The sequence below is a fragment of the Electrophorus electricus genome, chromosome 1 (assembly GCF_013358815.1).
Source record: "Electrophorus electricus isolate fEleEle1 chromosome 1, fEleEle1.pri, whole genome shotgun sequence".
In the NCBI taxonomy this organism is placed as follows: Eukaryota; Metazoa; Chordata; class Actinopteri; order Gymnotiformes; family Gymnotidae; genus Electrophorus; species Electrophorus electricus.
Genome location: NC_049535.1, coordinates 35,606,109 through 35,626,162, shown reverse-complemented (window position 1 = coordinate 35,626,162; position 20,054 = coordinate 35,606,109). Strand labels below are relative to the sequence as shown.

Below are 20,054 nucleotides of genomic sequence, written 5' to 3'. Positions count from 1 at the left end.
ATACTACTTCCTGTAAATATACGGCCCGACGAAAGGACCGATAACCGTCTCAACCATACATAACGGCTCCGCAAAATGTGATGGTAAACATCAAAACTTGTCATAAATATATTTATAATTCATTTTAGTCACAATTCATTTCAAAGATTCAAAAAATATATGTATAGTCTCAAATGATCACAATTATGTCATTGTCAATTTCCCCCTGGGATTAATAAAGTGATCAATCGATCAATCTGTCGATTAAACACTTTTATATTCTTTCAGTTCTCTTTCATAAATGTGAAGACCTTGCCATGTTTTTAACATAATCAGCTAGATAAAACAAAGCAGAAATACAAACATGCAGTCTTTTTATTAATTGATGGAAGCTAGATAAGAGGCTGCGGTTCTTCTTGGGCATGAACAGAGTAGGACACAGACAAACGCAACTGTAAACCGGTTGTGTGTGAATCTACAGCTTGGGACTGGATCAAATCATCCTATTTTAGAGAATTCATATTTTTCTTATGAGCTTTAGGTGGTGCTATTGCTCTTAGGCCCACAGACATCTAAAATAAACTGTTTCAAGGTATTTCTTAACAGCAAACAAGATCATATGGATGGCAAAATGCAATTATTCTGATGTTTTTATTAGTTGAAAGTCAGGGAGGGCTTAAGCTCACTATCTTTCCCTACCAAAACCTAATCCTAACCCTCTCTGGGAGATAATAATGCCCAAATCAATATTATTAATAAGAATGACTGTAATATTGTACCAGGCAATTAGAAAATATAGGCTATTAGCAGTTTTTCACCTTCATAGTAAAGCAGTAAAACTATTCATAGTAAAACTATTCATCAACATAAAAAAAAAATAGTTTTTAGCCAGTCCTGGTATGTGTATATCTACACAGCTGTGTTGTATCTGATTGCTCTCCAGTCCTGGTATGTGTATATCTACACAGCTGTGTTGTATCCCCAACTTTCATTTTTCTGAGTTTGTTGCAATTTTTTAAGTTCATGATACATGGTTTTAGTACTCGCTTACTAATTAAGACCATTTTTACATGCCAATATTTTTCTCCCCAAGTGTCATTCATACAAAATGTCATGATCTAAGACAGTAGTTGTTTGCAGGCCAGCTTGCAAAGGTCAGGTCATCCTGATCTTTTTTAGCCTTAAAACGGTATGAATGAAATACAGGCGGATCACATCACCGTGCATCATACCACCATGCATCACATCCCATCCCATCCCATCAAATCCCATCCCATCACCATAGAGCTTGTGGAAGGGCAGGTCATGGTCATGGTTTTTGAACTGTAGGGCTTATATGGTAACATATGGGTTATTTGTTTGGGTTACTTTTCCACTGAACCTGCATGGTCATATTCCTACTCACATGTGTGCCAGTAAAACCCAGTAACTAAAGCTTAGGTCCTTGCTTATTACTAATAACACCTGGCTGGCTTTACCTTGTCAACAGCTTTGGTATTATCCAAAGCAATTCACTAGAGTCAAACCCAGTCTGCATTTCTCAGGGGTGATGCATTGTGAACAGGTTTCTGTTCAGTTCAGAGCAGTCTAAGGCTCTGACTGGGAACAGCTTAGTCCAGAGGAAATCTGACTTTAATGAAGAGCTGCTCTCTAATCACCTGCCAACACAACACAGTCTATTATCCATGTACCATGAGTCACGCTGACATCTAAAGTTTCTTTCAGGTCTCAAATGTCACATTTTGAAATATTTGTTTTTTGTATTGTTAACTTGACACTAAAGTTAGTTTTCTCCAATGTAATCACTGCGAGAGTTGTCTGCTTTATTACTTGCAAGAGATGTAATGAGCTTTACATTGGAGAGAAGGCTTGCTGTTTTGTTTGTTGAACACCTTCAGACCATCATAATTACGGATTTGTCGTATCCAGTGGCAAGGCATTTTTATGGTAATTGGACACTGCATTAATTACATTTCTGTTTGCATTGACAGTTGTTGCTATGGCAGCAATGAAATTAGGAAACTCAAAGAAAAAGAACTCATCTACACTCTTGTAACTTTAGCACGGCATGAAATGAATGTTATGATTCATTCATGATTCATGTTTTGGCTCCTCCTAATTCAGAAACACTTTGCTTGCACATCTGATGAAGGACCTCTGTCTGAAACGTTCTGTTTCTCTGGAAACTCTGTCATATACAAGTGCATTGCAAGAGTACATAAATCATGTCACACATACTGTGTATTTATTATTATAATAAGTTATATATTGCAATGCTTGATGCTAGTTGTCTGTTCATGTGTTTAGTGAAATGCCCCATTACTGTGTCACTCGACAGCTGCCAACTTCCTGAAAAACAAGTTAGACACCATTAAGAGGAATTAACAATTTTGAGAAGAGGGAAACGGTTGTGTTTGCACAAGCATTCTGTCAGGTCTACAAAGGCATACATTAATAAACAAAGGCACAAGCTCCCATGACCTTAATGAGGGTACACAAGGCACATAACAGACACAATAGAGATGATCAAACAATTTGTCCTTCATTCCTTCTTATGTACAGTTTTTGGTCTGACTACAGAATCTACTTTCAATCGCTGACACACCAAATTCTAGCTGCTTGTTTGCTGAAAGCAGGGACTTCCTACTGACAAACCTAAGAAACCGCATACAATTAACAAGTTAGCAATAAAAAATCCATCAGAAAAATAAAAAATAAGAATAATGCCAATCTTCTTGTCTTCTACTTGTCTTCTTCTTGAGAGAGACAGCATGAGAGAGAGAGAAAGGGAGAGAGTACGAGAGAGAGCGCAAGAGAGAGAGAGAGAGGTGACAAAGCTGCTAGTCTCTTTTTTTATGTGCATCTTATAACTCATTTAAAAATCCACCACTTTAGGAACTCTATTTCAGCAATTAAGCTTTTGTACTCTGACTTTCTGTTTGCTGTGGTTTTTCCAGTCATGACTCACTGAGTTCTGTTACTAAGTTCAGTTTGTTCTTTTGTTTCATTTGACATTCTTAAACAAAAGGTTAAAATAAACCAACAAACCAACAGAAGGTTATTTCAAAAGTATTTTTCTGCCATTTAAGTGAAAGTACAGTCATTAGACATCTAAATAAGTTAGTGGTTGCTCAGTGGATAAGGTAATTGGCTGGTTGCTGGTTCAAGTCCCACCACTACCAAGTTGCCACTGTTGGGCCCCTTAGCAAGACCCCTAACCTTCAAGTTGTACTCGTCATAATTGTAAGTCGCTTTGGATAAAAGTGTCAGATAAATGTAGTGTCCTCCATTAGTTATTTTAGTGCCAAGTTAAACAAAATATATCTATTTAAACATAGAAATGTTATATAGATTTATTTGAAAACTCAAAAATAGCGATGGTATACTATGATTAGTGACGTTGTAGTCCCTGAGCTAAGCTTATTAGTAACAAAAGTAAGGGTTGATTCATGGAGTAAACATTTGTGCTGAAAGACTCTTGCTCTTAACCAGGAAGTGAGAGTAGGATAACTGATGTAACAGAGAGGAACAGATGGGCTGCACCATTACTGGGCTTGGTAGGGGTGGCCATAGTAGTCGTAGCAGATGTGGTGCTTGGGAGGGAGCCCACCATCTGCAGCAGGAATGAGGTGAAGTCTGAGGTTTTAGAGAAGGTTATTATGCTTGACTTCTGAGTAACCACATCCACCTGCAGGCTTTTGCTGGAGCTGGAGTTGGTGATGTTGGGGTTGGTGATGTTGGGGTTGGTGATGTTGGGGTTGGTGATGTTGGGGTTGGTGCTAGTGCTGTTGGTTGTGCTAGTGAGCAATGTCAGAACCGCTGCCTGGAACCACGACGCCCCAACCTTACACATCAGAGGTCCTCCTCTTTCACGCTGAGAGGGAGAGAGTCCGACAAAAGTCAGCAAGAGATAATAATTACAGGAGAGATAACCACACACACATTATGATTTGGTATCAAACTGGTTTGGGGGCACAGTTTATTTTATTAGCATTATTCCTTTGTGTATTTATCTATGTCTCTTCTGGGTAGAGAGGTCGTGTCACGGAACGCTTCCCTTACCACTGGTCACGTTGTACGGCCCGCTGTGTGCAGTGGGAATTCAGAGTTTGTCTCATTTTAACCACACCTATGTTGCTTAGCACACACCTGCACCTGGTTTAGTCTCGTTATGTCTTTAGTATTTAAACCCCTGTTGGTGTGTGCATCATTGTCGGTCGTTGTTCATGTTCTTGTTCACATTGTTCATATTAGCCATATCTGTATTCATGTCCACTGTTTATGTTATATGTGAGTGCCGTTGTCTTTTTCGTGTGTTAATATATGTCTGTCTCCGTCAAGGGAATCTGTGCATTCTGCTCCTTGCCCTGTGGCACTTGGGCCATTACAGGTCAGGGCAATTTCCATGATTTTAATGAACATCCAAATCCCCTGTCCTGGATATGCCTGAATATTTAGAGTAATTTAGAGTTACTGTAAAGCAAAATTCAACACTGAAATCTTGACTTTAGTGTTTTCCTGGAAAGCGAGCCCTACATGTCACAATGCTTAATCTCTGTTAGTAAACTCCTTATAAACTCTCAATATAAACTGGCTTTGGTAGAGATTTAAAGTAAAAAGAATGTTGTTTATGTTAATTAGAGACCTGTTCTAGTGGAAAGGCTGGTGTGCAGATGCTGGTAGATGCAGATGCACTATCACAGCTCACGATAGAAGTGTTGATTTGCTGAAGAGTTTGTTGAGCTACAGCAAGAAAGAAAACAAAGAGACTTAAATTATTTGGAAATGAACAAACAATCTTTAGTTAATTGCTAATTATATGCAAGTTATTTATTTCTCTCTCTCACCCACGCACACACACACCTGCGTGCACACACACACACACCTGCGTGCACACACACACACACCTGCGTGCACACACACACACACACACCTGTGTGCACACACACCCACACCCACCCTGTACCTCCTCCTCCTGAGCCCCAGCCAGCTGTCCAGCACTGAGTGTTCACAGCAAAGTTGTTGCTGCCCTGGTCCACGCATATGGGCTGGATGTAGTTGGACAACGTTGGTTTAACGGTCAGCTGCAGCACTGCTATGTTGTTTTGTGAAGTGTTGCTGAACGTGATGTTTGCCACTTTGATGGACACCTCGTTGGAGTTGCTGCCGTTCTGCATGAGGCGGCCCAGGATTACCGTCCAGTCAGAAGCGTTGGTGAAGCTGGAGAGAAATGCAGACTTATCAAAGCTCAGAGCTGCTGCCCATGTGTGTTGATGTGGTCCTGACCAGTGACTGTGGCTTTTGTTTGTTAATTGTTTGGTATTATCTGCATGACTTTTACCCAGAGAAGCAGTCGGCAGAGCTCATGACAAACTGGGTGGTGATCAGCGTTCCTCCACATTGGTAGTAGTGTTTTATTCCATGTGCTCTTATTTTTAATACTAGAAACCGTGCTAGATATTTGAAGGATAGTAGTGTAAAATAAAATAAAATAAAACTAGTATTGCTCAAGTAGTCTTATCCTGATTTTTATTACAGTCCTTCTTAATCAGACTAAAGTCCCTCCTGAAGCCTCTCACAGAGGTTCGAGACGACCCAGTTAGTGCTAATAATAGACAGGACTGTATGCGGATATAATATTTAGGCTCAGTCCATCAGTGTCTGAAGCAGAGCCAGGTCATTGTTCACGATATTTGCATCATAGTTGGGGTTTATGGTGACACTTGTGACAGATCTGAACACCTGATTCATGTTGTTTCCCTGCAGAGTCTCTGTACCCAGATACACAGTAACCTGAGAGGCAGTATATCTGAAAAATGAGAAGAAACATTCTTATCACCATCACCTGAGATTACGGTTATATTACAGTCATGTTTTGTGAATTATGGATTGTGAGCTGCACTGCAAAATGTGTCCTGTGTTTGGTGAGTTTATGTTATGGATGTTTCATTGTTTGCTGTGTTGTGAGCTACACTGCATAATGTGTGTCTTACTTGGTATTTGCAAAGCAGTGTGCTGCTGTCAGAACCCAGCCACTGTTGATGAGGGATCCACCGCAGAAATGGAAATTATCGGCAGTGAGACGAATGCTGACTTGCCAAGGCCAAGAACCTGCAGCAGCATTCTGTCCTCCCACTATCTTGTTGTTCAATGTAGCCACACCACACACTGAAGAAATGGCAGAAAAATTGGTGTACAGCTAGATATTTGACTCTCTCACTCGCTCTCTTTCTCTCTCTCATTTACTATATACTAAGTACACAGTACACTTATCTTGTAGTTAGATAATGTAATAGCTAGCTTGCATAAACATATTAGCATCAGGATTAGCATTTAGCAGTAGCATTAGCCTTATTAGCTGTTCTGTCTATAAGCTTGCGTTTATGGATGCGTAATAAAGAACAGTGTTACTCATTCGTATTTAGCTGTTCAGCTCATAGTTTACATGCTAAAATGTGTTACTGTGTATTTGTTTGTTGTTAGAAGCACACACAGTTCAATCCTCTTACAGTGCAGTTCACCTTTCATGAACGTGTATCTATTTGGAAAGTAACGTTACATTAAGATGGGTTGAGGAGCATATTCAGTCAATACAAGAATAAACTGACCCTGTGTGATCTCCCATTCCTCATACATTGTGGTCTTGTGTCCTTGACCACATAGAAGACGTGACTTCACAACACAAAATTATGGATGTATGTGTGGATAAACTAGTCACTATTTTTGACAAATCGTCATACCAGTCTACTTTTCTGTAAGACTCTGATAGTTTCTCTTGGTGGCAGCGTGAGTGTCCTCTTATAACTGATACGATTCTGATAATGCAGTTGACTCACGTGGGAAATTATAGCCATAGTAATAGATGCATTCCATCTTTATCTTGAGACCTGTATTTGGAAGGGCCTTATTAAATCTAAATGCCTGCATATATGCACCAACAATGCTTGCATCCTCAACAGCAATCGCAATTTCCCTTCCTCATCTCCATCCCCTGGCTTCATCTTGGTTAGCGACTACTAGCGTTGTGTCCACACCTTTATGAGCCCTATTAACACATATATCCACTTAACACAATTTCTCTTTGATTGTGTTTCCATGCTTGGATGTTTATGAAGTAAAAAAAGAAAGATCCATCATGAGATGTTGAAGTAAGGTCAAAAGTTCAACATGTGCTGTGCCCATTGGCTGAATCAGATCACCTGCATTGGCTTCATAGTTTTTAATCTAAAAAACATTTTTAGTTAGTAAAAAAAAAATTGTATTCCTGTTTTTGTTTGCTGAATTTATCAAACAAATGCAAGAGATATTTATAGATCATTTGATGTCACCCCATGTATGACCCTGTGTATCACCCCATCTATCACACCTTGCATCTTTGTAACTGCATGTATCACCCCATGTATCACTCTCTTTATCACCCCATGTATCACCCCTTGCATCTTTGTCACTCCATGTATCTCTGTCAGTTGTTTGAGGATGTTATGAACTGCATGTTCACTAATCCTTGTAGGACACCCACACCTGTAGTAGCAGGCTATGGCAAATCTTTTATAAACACTTCTAGTAACTTTTCTTCTAAGGTCCTCTACCATCTCCTTTGATTGGGTCATAGACAATTATGTTGTGCAGCATATTTACTTGGCAGGGCAGGGAGGACTTACAATTAAATGATAGGACCAACTTACTCAAACAATCTTTTCCCTAGACCTTCAATTTTAAGTACAACTGTTAAAATCATATTTTTAAAAAATATTTTAAACCATATTTTTAAAAAAATGTAAAGTAAAATGATGAGTGTGTTGTATGCTGAAAAGGTTTATTTGTATTGTTTCCACATACAAGATCAGATCACATGATAGGACCCATTCTTGCAAGAATCTGGGAAATTAAAATAATTTTCTGCAGCTGTTCACAGATATCAACATGCAGTCTCTGTTATACCATTTAAATGTGGTTGTGGCCATAATTGTCAAACACACTTTGTTTACTCTTATGGTTATGGTTTGCATATTACATATTCTGTTTTCACCACCTCTCTTTCTCTCCAAACCTTATTTACTGAATATGCTATCATCTATTATAAAGTTTATTACAGCATTTTTATTTATTTATTTTATTTTAGAAAATAAAAAGTAACTTGCCACTCAGCTGTGAGTTACACCCTGGAACAAAGAACAAAGACAATGTCTCATGAAATTAACATAAATAAATAAAATATGTTGCTGTATACTCAAGCAAGATTATGCAAGGATGAAATATAGAATATCGTTTTTTTCTGGATGTTTTCTATTGTTCTGGGGAAGAAAATCACTTTTGTCTTCACATTTCAGCTCAAATACTCAGATGATCACTGCTAGTTCAGTTCACAGGTTGTCAATGACACATTTGCTCCCTCAGCCAGCTAAAAGGTGATTATTTTTATTAGATATGTGTAATCTAACATTGTTGTGAAACCATGAACTCTTCGTTCTTCTTTTTAACATTTTTTTTGTGTTTGTGGTTATGTGTAGTTTAGCAGACTGGCTGGGCAGTGAATGACTGTGCTGGTTCTCCTCTCTGTTATACTCCTATCAGGTTATTGGCTGATTGCTGAGCTGATTAGGAACAATTTTGTTGGGAACAAAATTATTGTGGTTAATAGAACATTTTTTAAATTTGATTATTTTTTACAGCCGTATCACAAAAAAGCTCACACCTTTTGCTTCTTTTGAATAGTTATTTTGTATCAATTCCATGGATTCTGTTTTTTTTAAATGAATAAACTCACAAACATTAGATGTGTTGCTGAGAATAAGAGCAATTTGCAGTTTAACTTGACACCTCGCATATGTCGTCTTATATCTGACATTACCAATAATAAATTCAAACTTGTGTTTGCATTTAAACTTTTTAGGTGAGTAATAATTACAGTCATGTCTGAGGTCTACTTTGGCTTAGCGAGCAGGTAAAAAAACATTCAAAAGTGTAGTGATGTTTATAAACTTACCTTTGGGTAGGAAGCTGAGTAGAAACCCCACACAGAGTGTCCTGAACATCACCATCGTCACTTTGACTGAGGTAACACCATCCCTCACATCACAACTTCCTTACATATACCTGCGTATACACCTCTTGCTCTAATCAGTACCTAAGACACACCTCTCTCCCTCTCTCTGTCCCTCCTGGACTGATCTCTCATCTGTTTGTATACCACAATTCCATCCTGTTAAGGACACTTTCACTAGTTATGCACTTGCCTGTTGTAGCAGATAACAGTTAATCTTCATGAAAAATTGGACCATTTTCTTTTTTTTATACCAAATTCACTAGTGTCACGTTATGGCCCCGCCCCCTCCTCACACGTCTTCGTGCGTGTGTCTGTAGTGCCACGCCCTCTCATGTCATTCACCTGATCCTTGTTGTGTGTAATTGTCATGCGTGTAGATAAGTCTCTTGTCTTATCGTTGAGTTTGTCTGTGTTTGACCCAAGTAGTGTGTAAGTAATGAATGCTATGTCTTAGTGTTATATGTCAAGTAAAACGTCTGTTTCATCATGCCTCGTCCCTGCATCCTGCCTCTCCTCGTAACGTCACAGAAACACCGACCAAAGAAGGATGCCCGAGAAGGGCAAGAAGAAGGGAAGCGACACAAGCCCTTCGTGTTCTCCCGCTATAGGAGAGCGTGGTACGGGAGCGGAAGTGGAGCAGTCACACGGGACTATGTCTGACCATAATGACTGGTATAATGATTTCCAGTCCTCGGAGTTGGACACCGCGGACTTCTCCCTTACCACGGTGAGACCATCACTCATCCTGGCTTTGCTCCATGGGATCACAACAGAGGAGGGACCCGCTGGGTACTACGGAAACCAACCTAAATACAAGGACCAGTACTCAGAGGTGGAATCTGTAGGGTCCTGCATGGACCTTACAGAGGGCTATTCAGAGTATGGAGAGTGAGGGGAGCGCAGTGACATCACTCTGGAGTCGGACCAGGGGTCCAATCGTGAGGAGGACCCGTCAATGGAGGTGGAGTTGGTACCTCAGGGGGATCCCTCCTCCCAGACTGATGTCACAGGCTCTGAGGGTGACGAAACGCCAGCACCTAAGGCTCCGCCCAGGGCAAGTCGCTCTGGGGCAAGCAAGTAGCCTCGGGTGACTATTAGAGAGGCTGTGTCGTCGACAGAGGAGGAAACTCCTCCCCCGAGGACGAGGAGCACCAGAGCGTATGCGCTTACGCCTAAACCTCGGGAAGGTAAAAAGGCAGCGGCACCGGAGCCTGCCAAATTAAACACAAACAGCAAAACATGTTTCAATATATTATATAGATTTATTTGAACAGTCAAAAATAGAGATATTATAAATAATCATGTTTTAGTCCCTGAGCTAAGCTCTATACTAACAAAAGTAAGGGTTGATGCTTTATTTACATGACTTTACTTTGAGTGTACACATGTGTGCTAAAAGGCTCTTGCTCTTAACCCAACATGTGGATGATGGCAGGAAGTGAGAGTAGGATGACTGATGTAACAGAGAGGAACAGATGGGCTGCACCATTACTGGGCTTGGTAGTGGTGGCCATAGTAGTCGTAACAGATGTGATGTTTTGGAGGGAGCCCACCGTCTTCAGCAGGAATGGGGTGAAGTCTGAAGTTTTAGAGAAAGTCATTATGCTTGACTTCTGAGTAACCACATCCACCTGCAGGCTTCTGTTGGAGCTGGAGTTGGTGATGTTGGGGTTGGTGCTAGTGCTGTTGGCTGTGCTAGTGAGCAAAGTCAGAACCGCTGCCTGGAACCACGACGCCCCAACCTTACACATCAGAGGTCCTCCTCTTTCACTCTGAGAGGGAGAGAGTCCGACAAAAGAGATAATAATTACAGGACAGATTACCACACACAGATTGACTTTGCATAAACAAACTGGTTTTGGAGCACATTTTATAAGCTTTATTCCAAAGAGCATTTATTTTTATTTCTGTGGTCCTTGTAGAGGAAATGTGTTTTTCATTTGCTGGGTAAATGAAATAGAACAGTGTGTACTAGGTACCAGATAAAAACATCTATGTCTCTTCTGGGTAAAGAGGTCTGAGCAATTTTCATTAGTGGAATAAACATCCAAATCCTGTGTCACAGGTATTCCTTGTTATTTAGAATAATTTATTGTTAAGTAAAATCAAACACTGTCAGTGGTTTCCTGTCTCATGTCCTTGTTTCATTTTATCCGTTCCTGTTCTGGTCCTTGTTTTGGGTTTCGCTGTTTCATTAGTTTCACTTGTTTCTTGTTTCCCGCTACTTAGCCCTCATTACCCTGTGTATTTATATCCTGTGTTTCACTAGTCTTGTCGCTGGTCATTGTTGGTCCCTGCCTTGGCTCTGTCCTAGCCTATATCATGTTCTCTCACGCTTCCATGTTGTACATTTTTATTTAGCTTGTTCAGTTATTTTCCTGGATTTTGTGTTACTTTCTGTTCTATCATGTTTCCTGGAGCTGTGCATGTTGGTAATGTGACCCTGGACTGTCTGCCTTATTATCGGTCCATGTTACACACTATAAAACTATCCCCAGGAGATGCTGGCAGCTCAGTGGTTAAGGTGCTTGATTTGTAATTAGAAGATTGGCAGTTCAAGCCCCACAGTTGGGCCCTTGTATAAGCCCCTTAAACCTCAAGTTGTAGAAACATTTACATCTTAAAATTAAACTTGATTTGTGTTTTCCTGGAAAGCAAGACCTAAATATCACAATGCTTAGACCCTGTTGGTAAACCCCTTATAAGATCTCAATATAAACTGTTTTAAAAATAAAAAGAATGTTATTTAGGTTAGAGACCTGTTCTAGTGGAAAGGCTGGTGTGCAGATGCTGGTAGATGCAGATGCACTATCACAGCTCACGATAGAAGTGTTGATTTGCTGAAGAGTTTGTTGAGCTACAGCAAGAAAGAAAACAAAGAGACTTAAATTATTTGGAAATGAACAAACATTCTTTAGTTAATTGCTAATTATATGGAAGTTATTTATTTCTCTCACCCACACACACCTGCGTGCACACACCCACCCACCCACCCTGTACCTCCTCCTCCTGAGCCCCAGCCAGCTGTCCAGCACTGAGTGTTCACAGCAAAGTTGTTGCTGCCCTGGTCCACACATATGGGCTGGATGTAGTTGGACAGCGTTGGTTTAACGGTCAGCTGCAGCACTGCTATGTTGTTTTGTGAAGTGTTGCTGAACGTGATGTTTGCCACTTTGATGGACACCTCGTTGGAGTTGCTGCCGTTCTGCATGAGGCGGCCCAGGATTACCGTCCAGTCAGAAGCGTTGGTGGAGCTGGAGAGAAATGCAGACTTATCAAAGCTCAGAGCTGCTGCCCATGTGTGTTGATGTGGTCCTGACCACTGACTGTGGCATTTGTTTGTTAATTGTTTGGTATTATCTGCCCATGACTTTTACCCAGAGAAGCAGTCAGCAGAGCTCATGACAAACTGGGCAGCGATCAGCGTTCCTCCGCAGACATGGGTACCATTACGCTGAACACTTGCCATCCACGGCCACATGCCAGCAGACGCCAAGCCAGTGCCCGCTCCCGAAAGGTCATTCAGGTTGGCATTGCCACATACCACAGCTGCAGAAAGAGAAGAAATGAAGGCAACTGAAGACTGACAGGAGAGTGTAGTTCATCCATGAAGCAGTACTTGTAGCAACAGTAGTGGTAATGTGGGCAGTTGTGGTAATGTTTGTAGTACTTGTAGTGGTGACAATAACAGTGACAGGATCCACAGCCACAGGTTGTATCTTGCATATACTCTGCACTCCACAGGCAAAATATGCCACACTGCTACTGATAAAAGCCTTAGTTTTGATTGTGTGTTGTGGACGGTCTTACGTGGAGCGGTGGTCATGGTGGTTGTGGTCACAACAGTGGTGGCAGGAGGCAGGTTACTGCAGGACACATTCAGGTCTGCGTTGGTGCCACTGGACGTGTACGTGACGAAGCCTGGCTGGTTGCTGGTGATCACCTGGTTGATCCAGTTCTGGTACTGAGACACTCTGGTGAATGCACCAGGGTCATTTGCCTGAGCACAGCCTTGATCTTTACCAAAGCTCACAATCCCAGCCTGGATCCAAATAGAACCTTGTTTGATGACTAGTGCACCTCCAGAATCACCCTGTGTAGTGCAGTGAGATTTTCATGTTCTCCAAATGAACACGTTGTTAAACAGAAAAAGTACTAAAATCAAGCAGAATAAGGTAACATTACATTACAGGGGTCTTTGTTTCCTGGTAAAGCTCCAGCACAAATCATGTTTCCTGTGATTCCTCCACCATATAAGCAGAAACATTGCCTGTTTCCAATAATTGGGACTTGTACTTCCTGTAGGTACCCAGGAGATGGAAGACTTGCTGTAACACATTAAACATTAAATTGGATATCATGGAAATTGGTAGCAGTGTTTTATTCCATGTGCTCTAATTACTAATACTAGAAACCCTGCCATATCATACTGAAGAATCATAGTGTAAAAGCAAATAAAATAATACTTCTCTTACACAAGTAGTCTTATCCTGCTTTTTATAACAGTCTTTCCTAATCAGACTAAAGTGCTTCCTGAAGCCTCTCACAGAGGTTAGAGACTGTCTACCCAGTTAGTGTTAATAGTAGCACACTTCATCCAGAAAATCTTCATAAACCAAAAGTACCTATCTATATTTATAATGCTGACAACTGTAAAATCAATTTGTATTATATAATTTATCTCTTGGTAGAGTCTCTTGGTAGAGCAGGTTCAAGTTAAACAAAGAACTCAGGGTCAATGCCCAGGTTGCACACACATTATCATACAGATTAAATATATGTAAGTCACTCTGGATAAGAGTGTATGCTGATGTAATATAATGTAAATATTAGGCTCAGTTGTTTTATGTAATAGTTATGGCTTGTCATGGCAAAAGAAAGCAAGAGAGGCTCCTTTTCATTGTTCATTTCATAATGTCCTATTAGTGAACTTCCATAACAGACAGGACTGTATGTGGATATAAGATTTAGGATCAGTCCATCAGTGTCTGTTCATCAGGATGGAACTGATGCACCTATACTGATCCCACATCAGTACTCTCAGCTTGATGAGTTTGATAGTTTACACTTGGAGCTTAATTAGACAACCTTTACTGTTTCTCACCCCCAGTGGCGATGTTCCCCCAGCCAGTGACCCAGGACAGGGTTCCATTGAAGAAGGTGCTACCAGAGGCAGCCAGACAGATAGGAGTGATGTAGGGGGTGAAGGTCACTGTGGAAGACAGCTGAAGCAGGGCCAGGTCATTGTTCACGGTATTTGCATCATAGTTGGGGTGTATGGTCACACTTGTGACAGATCTGAACACCTGATTCATGTTGGTTCCATGCAGAGTCTCTGTACCCAGATACACAGTAACTTGAGAAGCAGTATATCTGAAAAATTAGTAGAAACATTCTTGTATCACCTTCAACTGATTTTACGGTTACATTACAGTCATGTTTTGTGAATTATGAATTGTGAGCTGCACTGCATAAAGTGTTCTATGTTTGGTGAGTTTATGTTATGGATGTTTCATTGTCATGTTTATGTTTATTTCATTGTTTGTTGTGTTGTGAGCTGCATAATGTGTGTCTTACTTGGTATTTGCAAAGCAGTGTGCCGCTGTCAGAACCCAGCCACTGTTGATGAGGGATCCACCGCAGAAATGGAAATTATAGTCAGTGAGACGAATGCTGACTTGCCAAGGCCAAGAACCTGCAGTAGCATTCTGTCCTCCCACTATCTTGTTGTTCAAATTAGCCACACCACACACTAAGGAAGAAATAACAGAAAAACTGTTGTCCAGTTTTGACCTCTCTCTCTCTCTCTCTCTCTCTCTCTCTCTCTCTCTCTCTCTCTCTCTCTCTCTCTCTCTCGTTTACGATATACTAGGACCACAGTACCCTTATCTTGGAGTTAGATAATGTAATAGCTAGTTTGCATAAACATTAGCATCACAATTAGCATCTAACTGCAGTAGCATTAGCCTTATTAGTTTATCTATCTATAAACTTGTGTTTATGGATGCATAATAACAAATTGTGTTACTGATTGGTAAGTAGCTGTTCATAGTTTGTGTTACTGTGTATTTGTTTGCTTTTAGAAGTTCAACCTTCTGTCAGTGCAGTTAATGTGGTTGTGCCCATACATTGTCATACACCTTCGCTGGGTTTGCTTTCATGGTTACATTTTGCATATTGAATATGTTGCTTTTACCTGCCTCTCTTTCTCTCCAGACTTTATTTACTGAATGCTGTACCATCTATTATAAAGTCTATTACAGCATTTTTATTTATTTATTTTATTTCAGAAAATAAAACTTAACTTACCATTCAGCTGTGAGTCACACCCTGGAACACAAAACAATGTCCCATGAAGTTAACATTTTTTAAAATTTATTTGGCTGTTTACTCAAGCAGGATTATGCAAGGATGAAACAATGTATGTGAGAATATTTAATAAATAATAAATCATTTTTCCAGGGTATGTTTTCTATTGTTCTTGGAAAAATAACGTTTTTGGTCACATTTCAGCTCAAGTACTCATATAGAATGAACACTTCCAGTGCAGTTCAGAGGTTCTCAATGACATATTTGTTCTCTAAGATACATAAAAGGTGCTTATTTTTATTAGGTATATGTAATTGTAGTGAACATAGATAGACTACACCTTCGTAAAGGTTGGTGCCAGGCCAGGGCCCCGTCTGGCCACCAGAGGGAGGCCTCGAGTCAGGCACACCACTAATCAGGCTTAACATCCAACAACTGGGGTAGGCCTTATATAAGCCCAGTGACGCAGTCATTCAGTGCTGGCTCTTTGCCAAGGTTCTGAGCCAAGTGCCTAGCTGGTAACTTCAGGTATTGAGGTTTGTGAGCTCTTGTGCTACACCTCACTTCTTGTCTGTGAGGGTGTTTGTGTTTTTAATATGTCCCCTTTCCAGTTTTCCCTTTCAAGTCTGTCTCTCTCCTGAGGCTTCCCTTAGCCATTCAAGTTCCTCCCCATTTTCTGATTTTGTTTGGGAAGTTTTAGTTTGGTTTTCCCCAGTGCATCAGGGTTGCTGTTTCTTCCTGTGGCATCCTTTGTTCTTACTTTTTCCATGCTCGGTGTGCTGTATAGTTTTTTCCTTTTGTTTTACCTGATCCAAGATCTAATTGTTCTGCACACGGGCCCACCATTGTTAGAGCGTGGTTGCTGATCCAGTAGGCTGTTGGTGTCATCACCTAGTTGACCTGGGTTTGAGCCCACCTTATGGAAAGACCCAGCTCAACCGTTAGAGCTGGAACAAGTAAAGGTGGCTGACTAATCAAGCGGTGACTGTTGGTCAGTGTGAGCAGGCCTGGCAACAGACCCTCTCTCAGGTGCAGGCCCTGACAGACTTCCTGACATGAACACCAGTGCCTTTGGCTGCCCCTAGTTAGGAGGCAGCTGGGGCTGCAGCAGCAGCAGAGCCAGCCCAAATCCTGCCCACCTCCCGTTTGGAGCCATTGCTACGTGCCCCTGAGTGCTATACCGGTGAGGCAGGAGGTTGTAGGGGGTTCCTCCGTCAATGCTCACTGGCTTCCGAGCAGCAGCCATCTCGGTTCTCCACAGAGTGAGCAAAGGTGATGTACATCATCTGCCTTCTGACTGGGTGGGCTCTGGCACAGGCCACCCCTGGGAGCACCAAACTGATGTAAGCTCCACTGCAGCAGAATTCGCTGCTGCCGTTAAGTAGACTTTCAACCATCTTTAATGTATGTCAGAGGAAAAGAGCAGTGGCTCATTATGAATGCCGCACTGTGGTGGCCAAGAGTGGATGGAACCCTGCTTTCCTTTTCCTCAGCGAGGACCTTAAAGACGAACTGGTCCACCGTGATACTCCTGCTTCTTGATGACCTGATCGATCTGGTCTTGCATGTTGAAAATCGCATGCGGCAGAGGCGCAGAACACGGGGACCAGAGAAGAGTCGAGGCTTTTGTGGAGCTCCGTGCACCCTGTTTATGTGCATGACATACAGGGGGAGTCTGGATCCAATGCAGCTCGGACACACCTGCCTTTCCCAAAGTAGACTGGCTGAGCTAGTTGGTGCTGTCATGTGGTTTAACGTGTCAGACCTCCTGCCTGCAGCCACCCAAACCCTGGTCTGGGGCTGGCCGCAATCCCAACGGTCTGGATCTGCCTCCTGACCTTAGGGAAGCATTTGGCAGACAGAAGGCCAAACTTCCCACTTGTTCTCCCTTTCAGGGCCTGAATGTCAGGCAATGCAGGAATATATCCCGGAAGCCTTAGCCCTAGGATTCATCCGGCCATCTGCCTCCCTGGCTGGTGTGTTTTATTTTTTGTTTTCTCGGGAAGACAGTGGGTTATGCCCCTGTATAGGCTACTGGTGCCTTAACAAGGTGACTGTCAAGGACTGTTATCTGTTGCCCCTCATGACCACAGCATTTGAGGTGCTGCAGCAGGCCTCCATTTTTACCAAATTGGACCTGCACATCGCCTACAACCTAGTCAGAATCCGAGAGGGAGACGAATGGAAGACGGCGTTCATCACGCCCTCTGGACACTACAAATACCTGGTTATGCAATTTAGGTTGATGAACGCACTTGCCGTCTTCCAGCGGTACATCGAGGTCCTAAGAGAAGCCCTTGATGGATGCATGTTTGTCTACTTGGACGACGTCCTAATATACAGACAAACGGTAGACGAACATGTCACCGTCTGATCAAGGCCCCTATGCTGCAGCTCCCTCATGCTGCGCTTCCATTTGTCATCAAGGTGGATGCATCTGAGGTTGGCATTGGTGCAGTTCTTTCCCAATGGTCTGGAGAGGACAAGAAACTGTATTGCTGTGCCTACTTGTCTTGATGTCTGTCCCCAGCAGAACGGAACTACGACGGGTGCGACTGCGAATTACTGGCGGTCAAGCTTGCGCTCGAGGAATGGAGGCACTGGCTGGAGGGGGCAAAACGCCCCTTCCTGGTTTGGACGGACCACAAAAGCTTTGGCTTACATAAAGCAGGCCAAGCGACTTAACCAGGTACTGCACCAACACCCCCTAGCGGGCCCGCCAGTGGGCCCAAACTAGCATACTCTAAGAATATTTGATGTTAATAAAAGTAATTTAAGTACAGTACATTTATCAACATAACACTTCTTGGGACTAATACAAGTACCTGATTACTTATTTTTGAGCCATCTACATGCATGTTTGCCAGAAATCGCACACTGAAGACACTGTATTTTTCGGGTAAATTTCCACAACAACGTGCCTGCCCATTTAAGTGGCCTTTTAAAACATTCTTCAGGTATAAGAAGTTCAGATTTTGTCATAAATTCAATTACAATCAAAGCAACTGCGTGAGATGTTTAAATGGTATATAGAGTGTTAGTAAAGTTTTTTTATTTGCGTGCTCACTTCTGTGCATAAAATCGCATTTGGTTCCTTCGTAAGCTTTGGTTAACTGAAAATGCATGTTACTGACGTAAAAGTGTTCCTGAATAGAGCATTAGACCCCCCTTTTCTATTTTATATTGATTTCTATTGGCCATTGCAGTGCCATTGTCTTAGAGTGACAGCAGTTCTCACCTATGTGGGAAGGGGGAGGGAGGGTGATTAGCATTTATGCTGGTGTAACTTTAATAAAACTTTCCAGTGAAATTTGTTAGAGAAGTGAATAATCATTCATGAAACTGTGGCCAATAAGAATAAATTGCAATTGAATTTAATCACAAAGTTAAAGGTTCCCTGACCTCATTAATTTATGAAATAGACTACAGTGGATAAAGTTCCCTTTTAAAATTTTACTCATTCATTTTTTGACAATCCAAATTTTTTAGGAATTTTTTTTCTACATTCATTTTCAATTATGCTCTTACGTACAGAATGTCTACTTCACATGGTTTCTATTTGAAAGGTAAGCAAAATGACCAGTGAGCTCAGTGTGTTTTTTCATAGTCAGGCATTATAATATTTCTGAATGTGGATTTGACAACATTAGATGTGCTGCTGAGAATAAGACCAATATGTAGTTTAAGTTGACACCTTGCATATGTCAGCTTATATCTGACATTACCAATAATAAACTCAAGAACTCATCTTTGTTTGCATTCAAACTGGTTAGGTGAGTTCTACATTCAGTCATGTTTGAGAGCAGGTAAATAAACATTCAAAAGTGTAGTGATGTTTATAAACTTACCTTTGGGTAGGAAGCTGAGTAGAAACCCCACAAAGAGTGTCCTGAACATCACCATTGTCACTTTGACTGAAGTTTGTCACTTACATCACTGACTCCTTACGTACACCTGTAAAAACCCTCCTCTCCACAGCTACTCTCTCTCTCTCTCTCTCTCTCTCTCTCTCTCTCTCTCTCTCTCTCTCTCTCTCTCTCTCTCTCTCTCTCTCTCTCTCTCTCTCTCTCTCTCTCTCGGACTAAATAACTGTTTCTAAACATTTTTGTCTATTTTTGGGAATATCTTAATGATGTTTTAGCATCATATTCCATTTATATATTTATTTATATATCAAAACTAATAAAAGGTTAAAATTCCTTACCACCGGACTGCCAAGAGAGCAGACACAACAGTAATGAAATAATCAAACAAGTTCTCCCTGATTCTTCCCATCACTGGACTCAAAATCAAAGAACATTCTTTTGCCATAGCGTCACAGTACATTGCTGTTTATGTGCAAATGGCAAATTATGTGACTTAAATTGGTTAAAGGAAGATTCTCATTTGTTATTTTTGCATCCATGTGATTTTAGGTCCTGAATTTCATCCATGTGCAATAACACTGGCTATAAATTATTTTTCAGTGATTTTGCACACTATAAAACCAACCACCCCATTTTCCCACATGGTTAAGTAAACAAACAGTCTTTACTATTTGAGTCATACTTGTCATTTAGTCAGAACTGACCCAATGATTCCATTTCTGCCCCTGGGGTCCCTCAGGTTCAGTGGTGAGCAACAATTTTTGGTGCCTGAAATGCCAGTTTATGTGCACACTGAAGTCTATTTTCTAAACAGTTAAGCCTTTAACTCTTAACTCTTTAATCTCTTAAATGTT

General features: G+C 41.2%; 2 protein-coding genes across 2 annotated transcripts; both read right to left on the bottom strand.

Moving 5' to 3' along the window:
* Positions 1-3,463: 3,463 nt before the first annotated feature.
* Positions 3,464-6,615, bottom strand: LOC118241062 (tryptase gamma-like). The gene is made up of 5 exons (XM_035524481.1): positions 6,588-6,615; positions 5,973-6,147; positions 4,946-5,199; positions 4,625-4,722; positions 3,464-3,853 (listed from the first exon to the last, which is right to left on the bottom strand). Exons 1-5 carry the CDS (start codon positions 6,613-6,615, stop codon positions 3,464-3,466), a joined length of 945 nt encoding a protein of 314 aa, XP_035380374.1.
* Positions 6,616-10,000: 3,385 nt separating this feature from the next.
* LOC113569252 (transmembrane protease serine 9-like) lies at positions 10,001-16,731 on the bottom strand. Its single transcript, XM_035524479.1, has 11 exons — positions 16,560-16,731; positions 15,335-15,355; positions 14,603-14,777; positions 14,130-14,398; positions 13,211-13,353; positions 12,836-13,118; positions 12,403-12,574; positions 12,026-12,279; positions 11,785-11,882; positions 10,518-10,797; positions 10,001-10,236 (listed from the first exon to the last, which is right to left on the bottom strand). Exons 1-11 carry the CDS (start codon positions 16,729-16,731, stop codon positions 10,001-10,003), a joined length of 2,103 nt encoding a protein of 700 aa, XP_035380372.1.
* Positions 16,732-20,054: the final 3,323 nt, after the last annotated feature.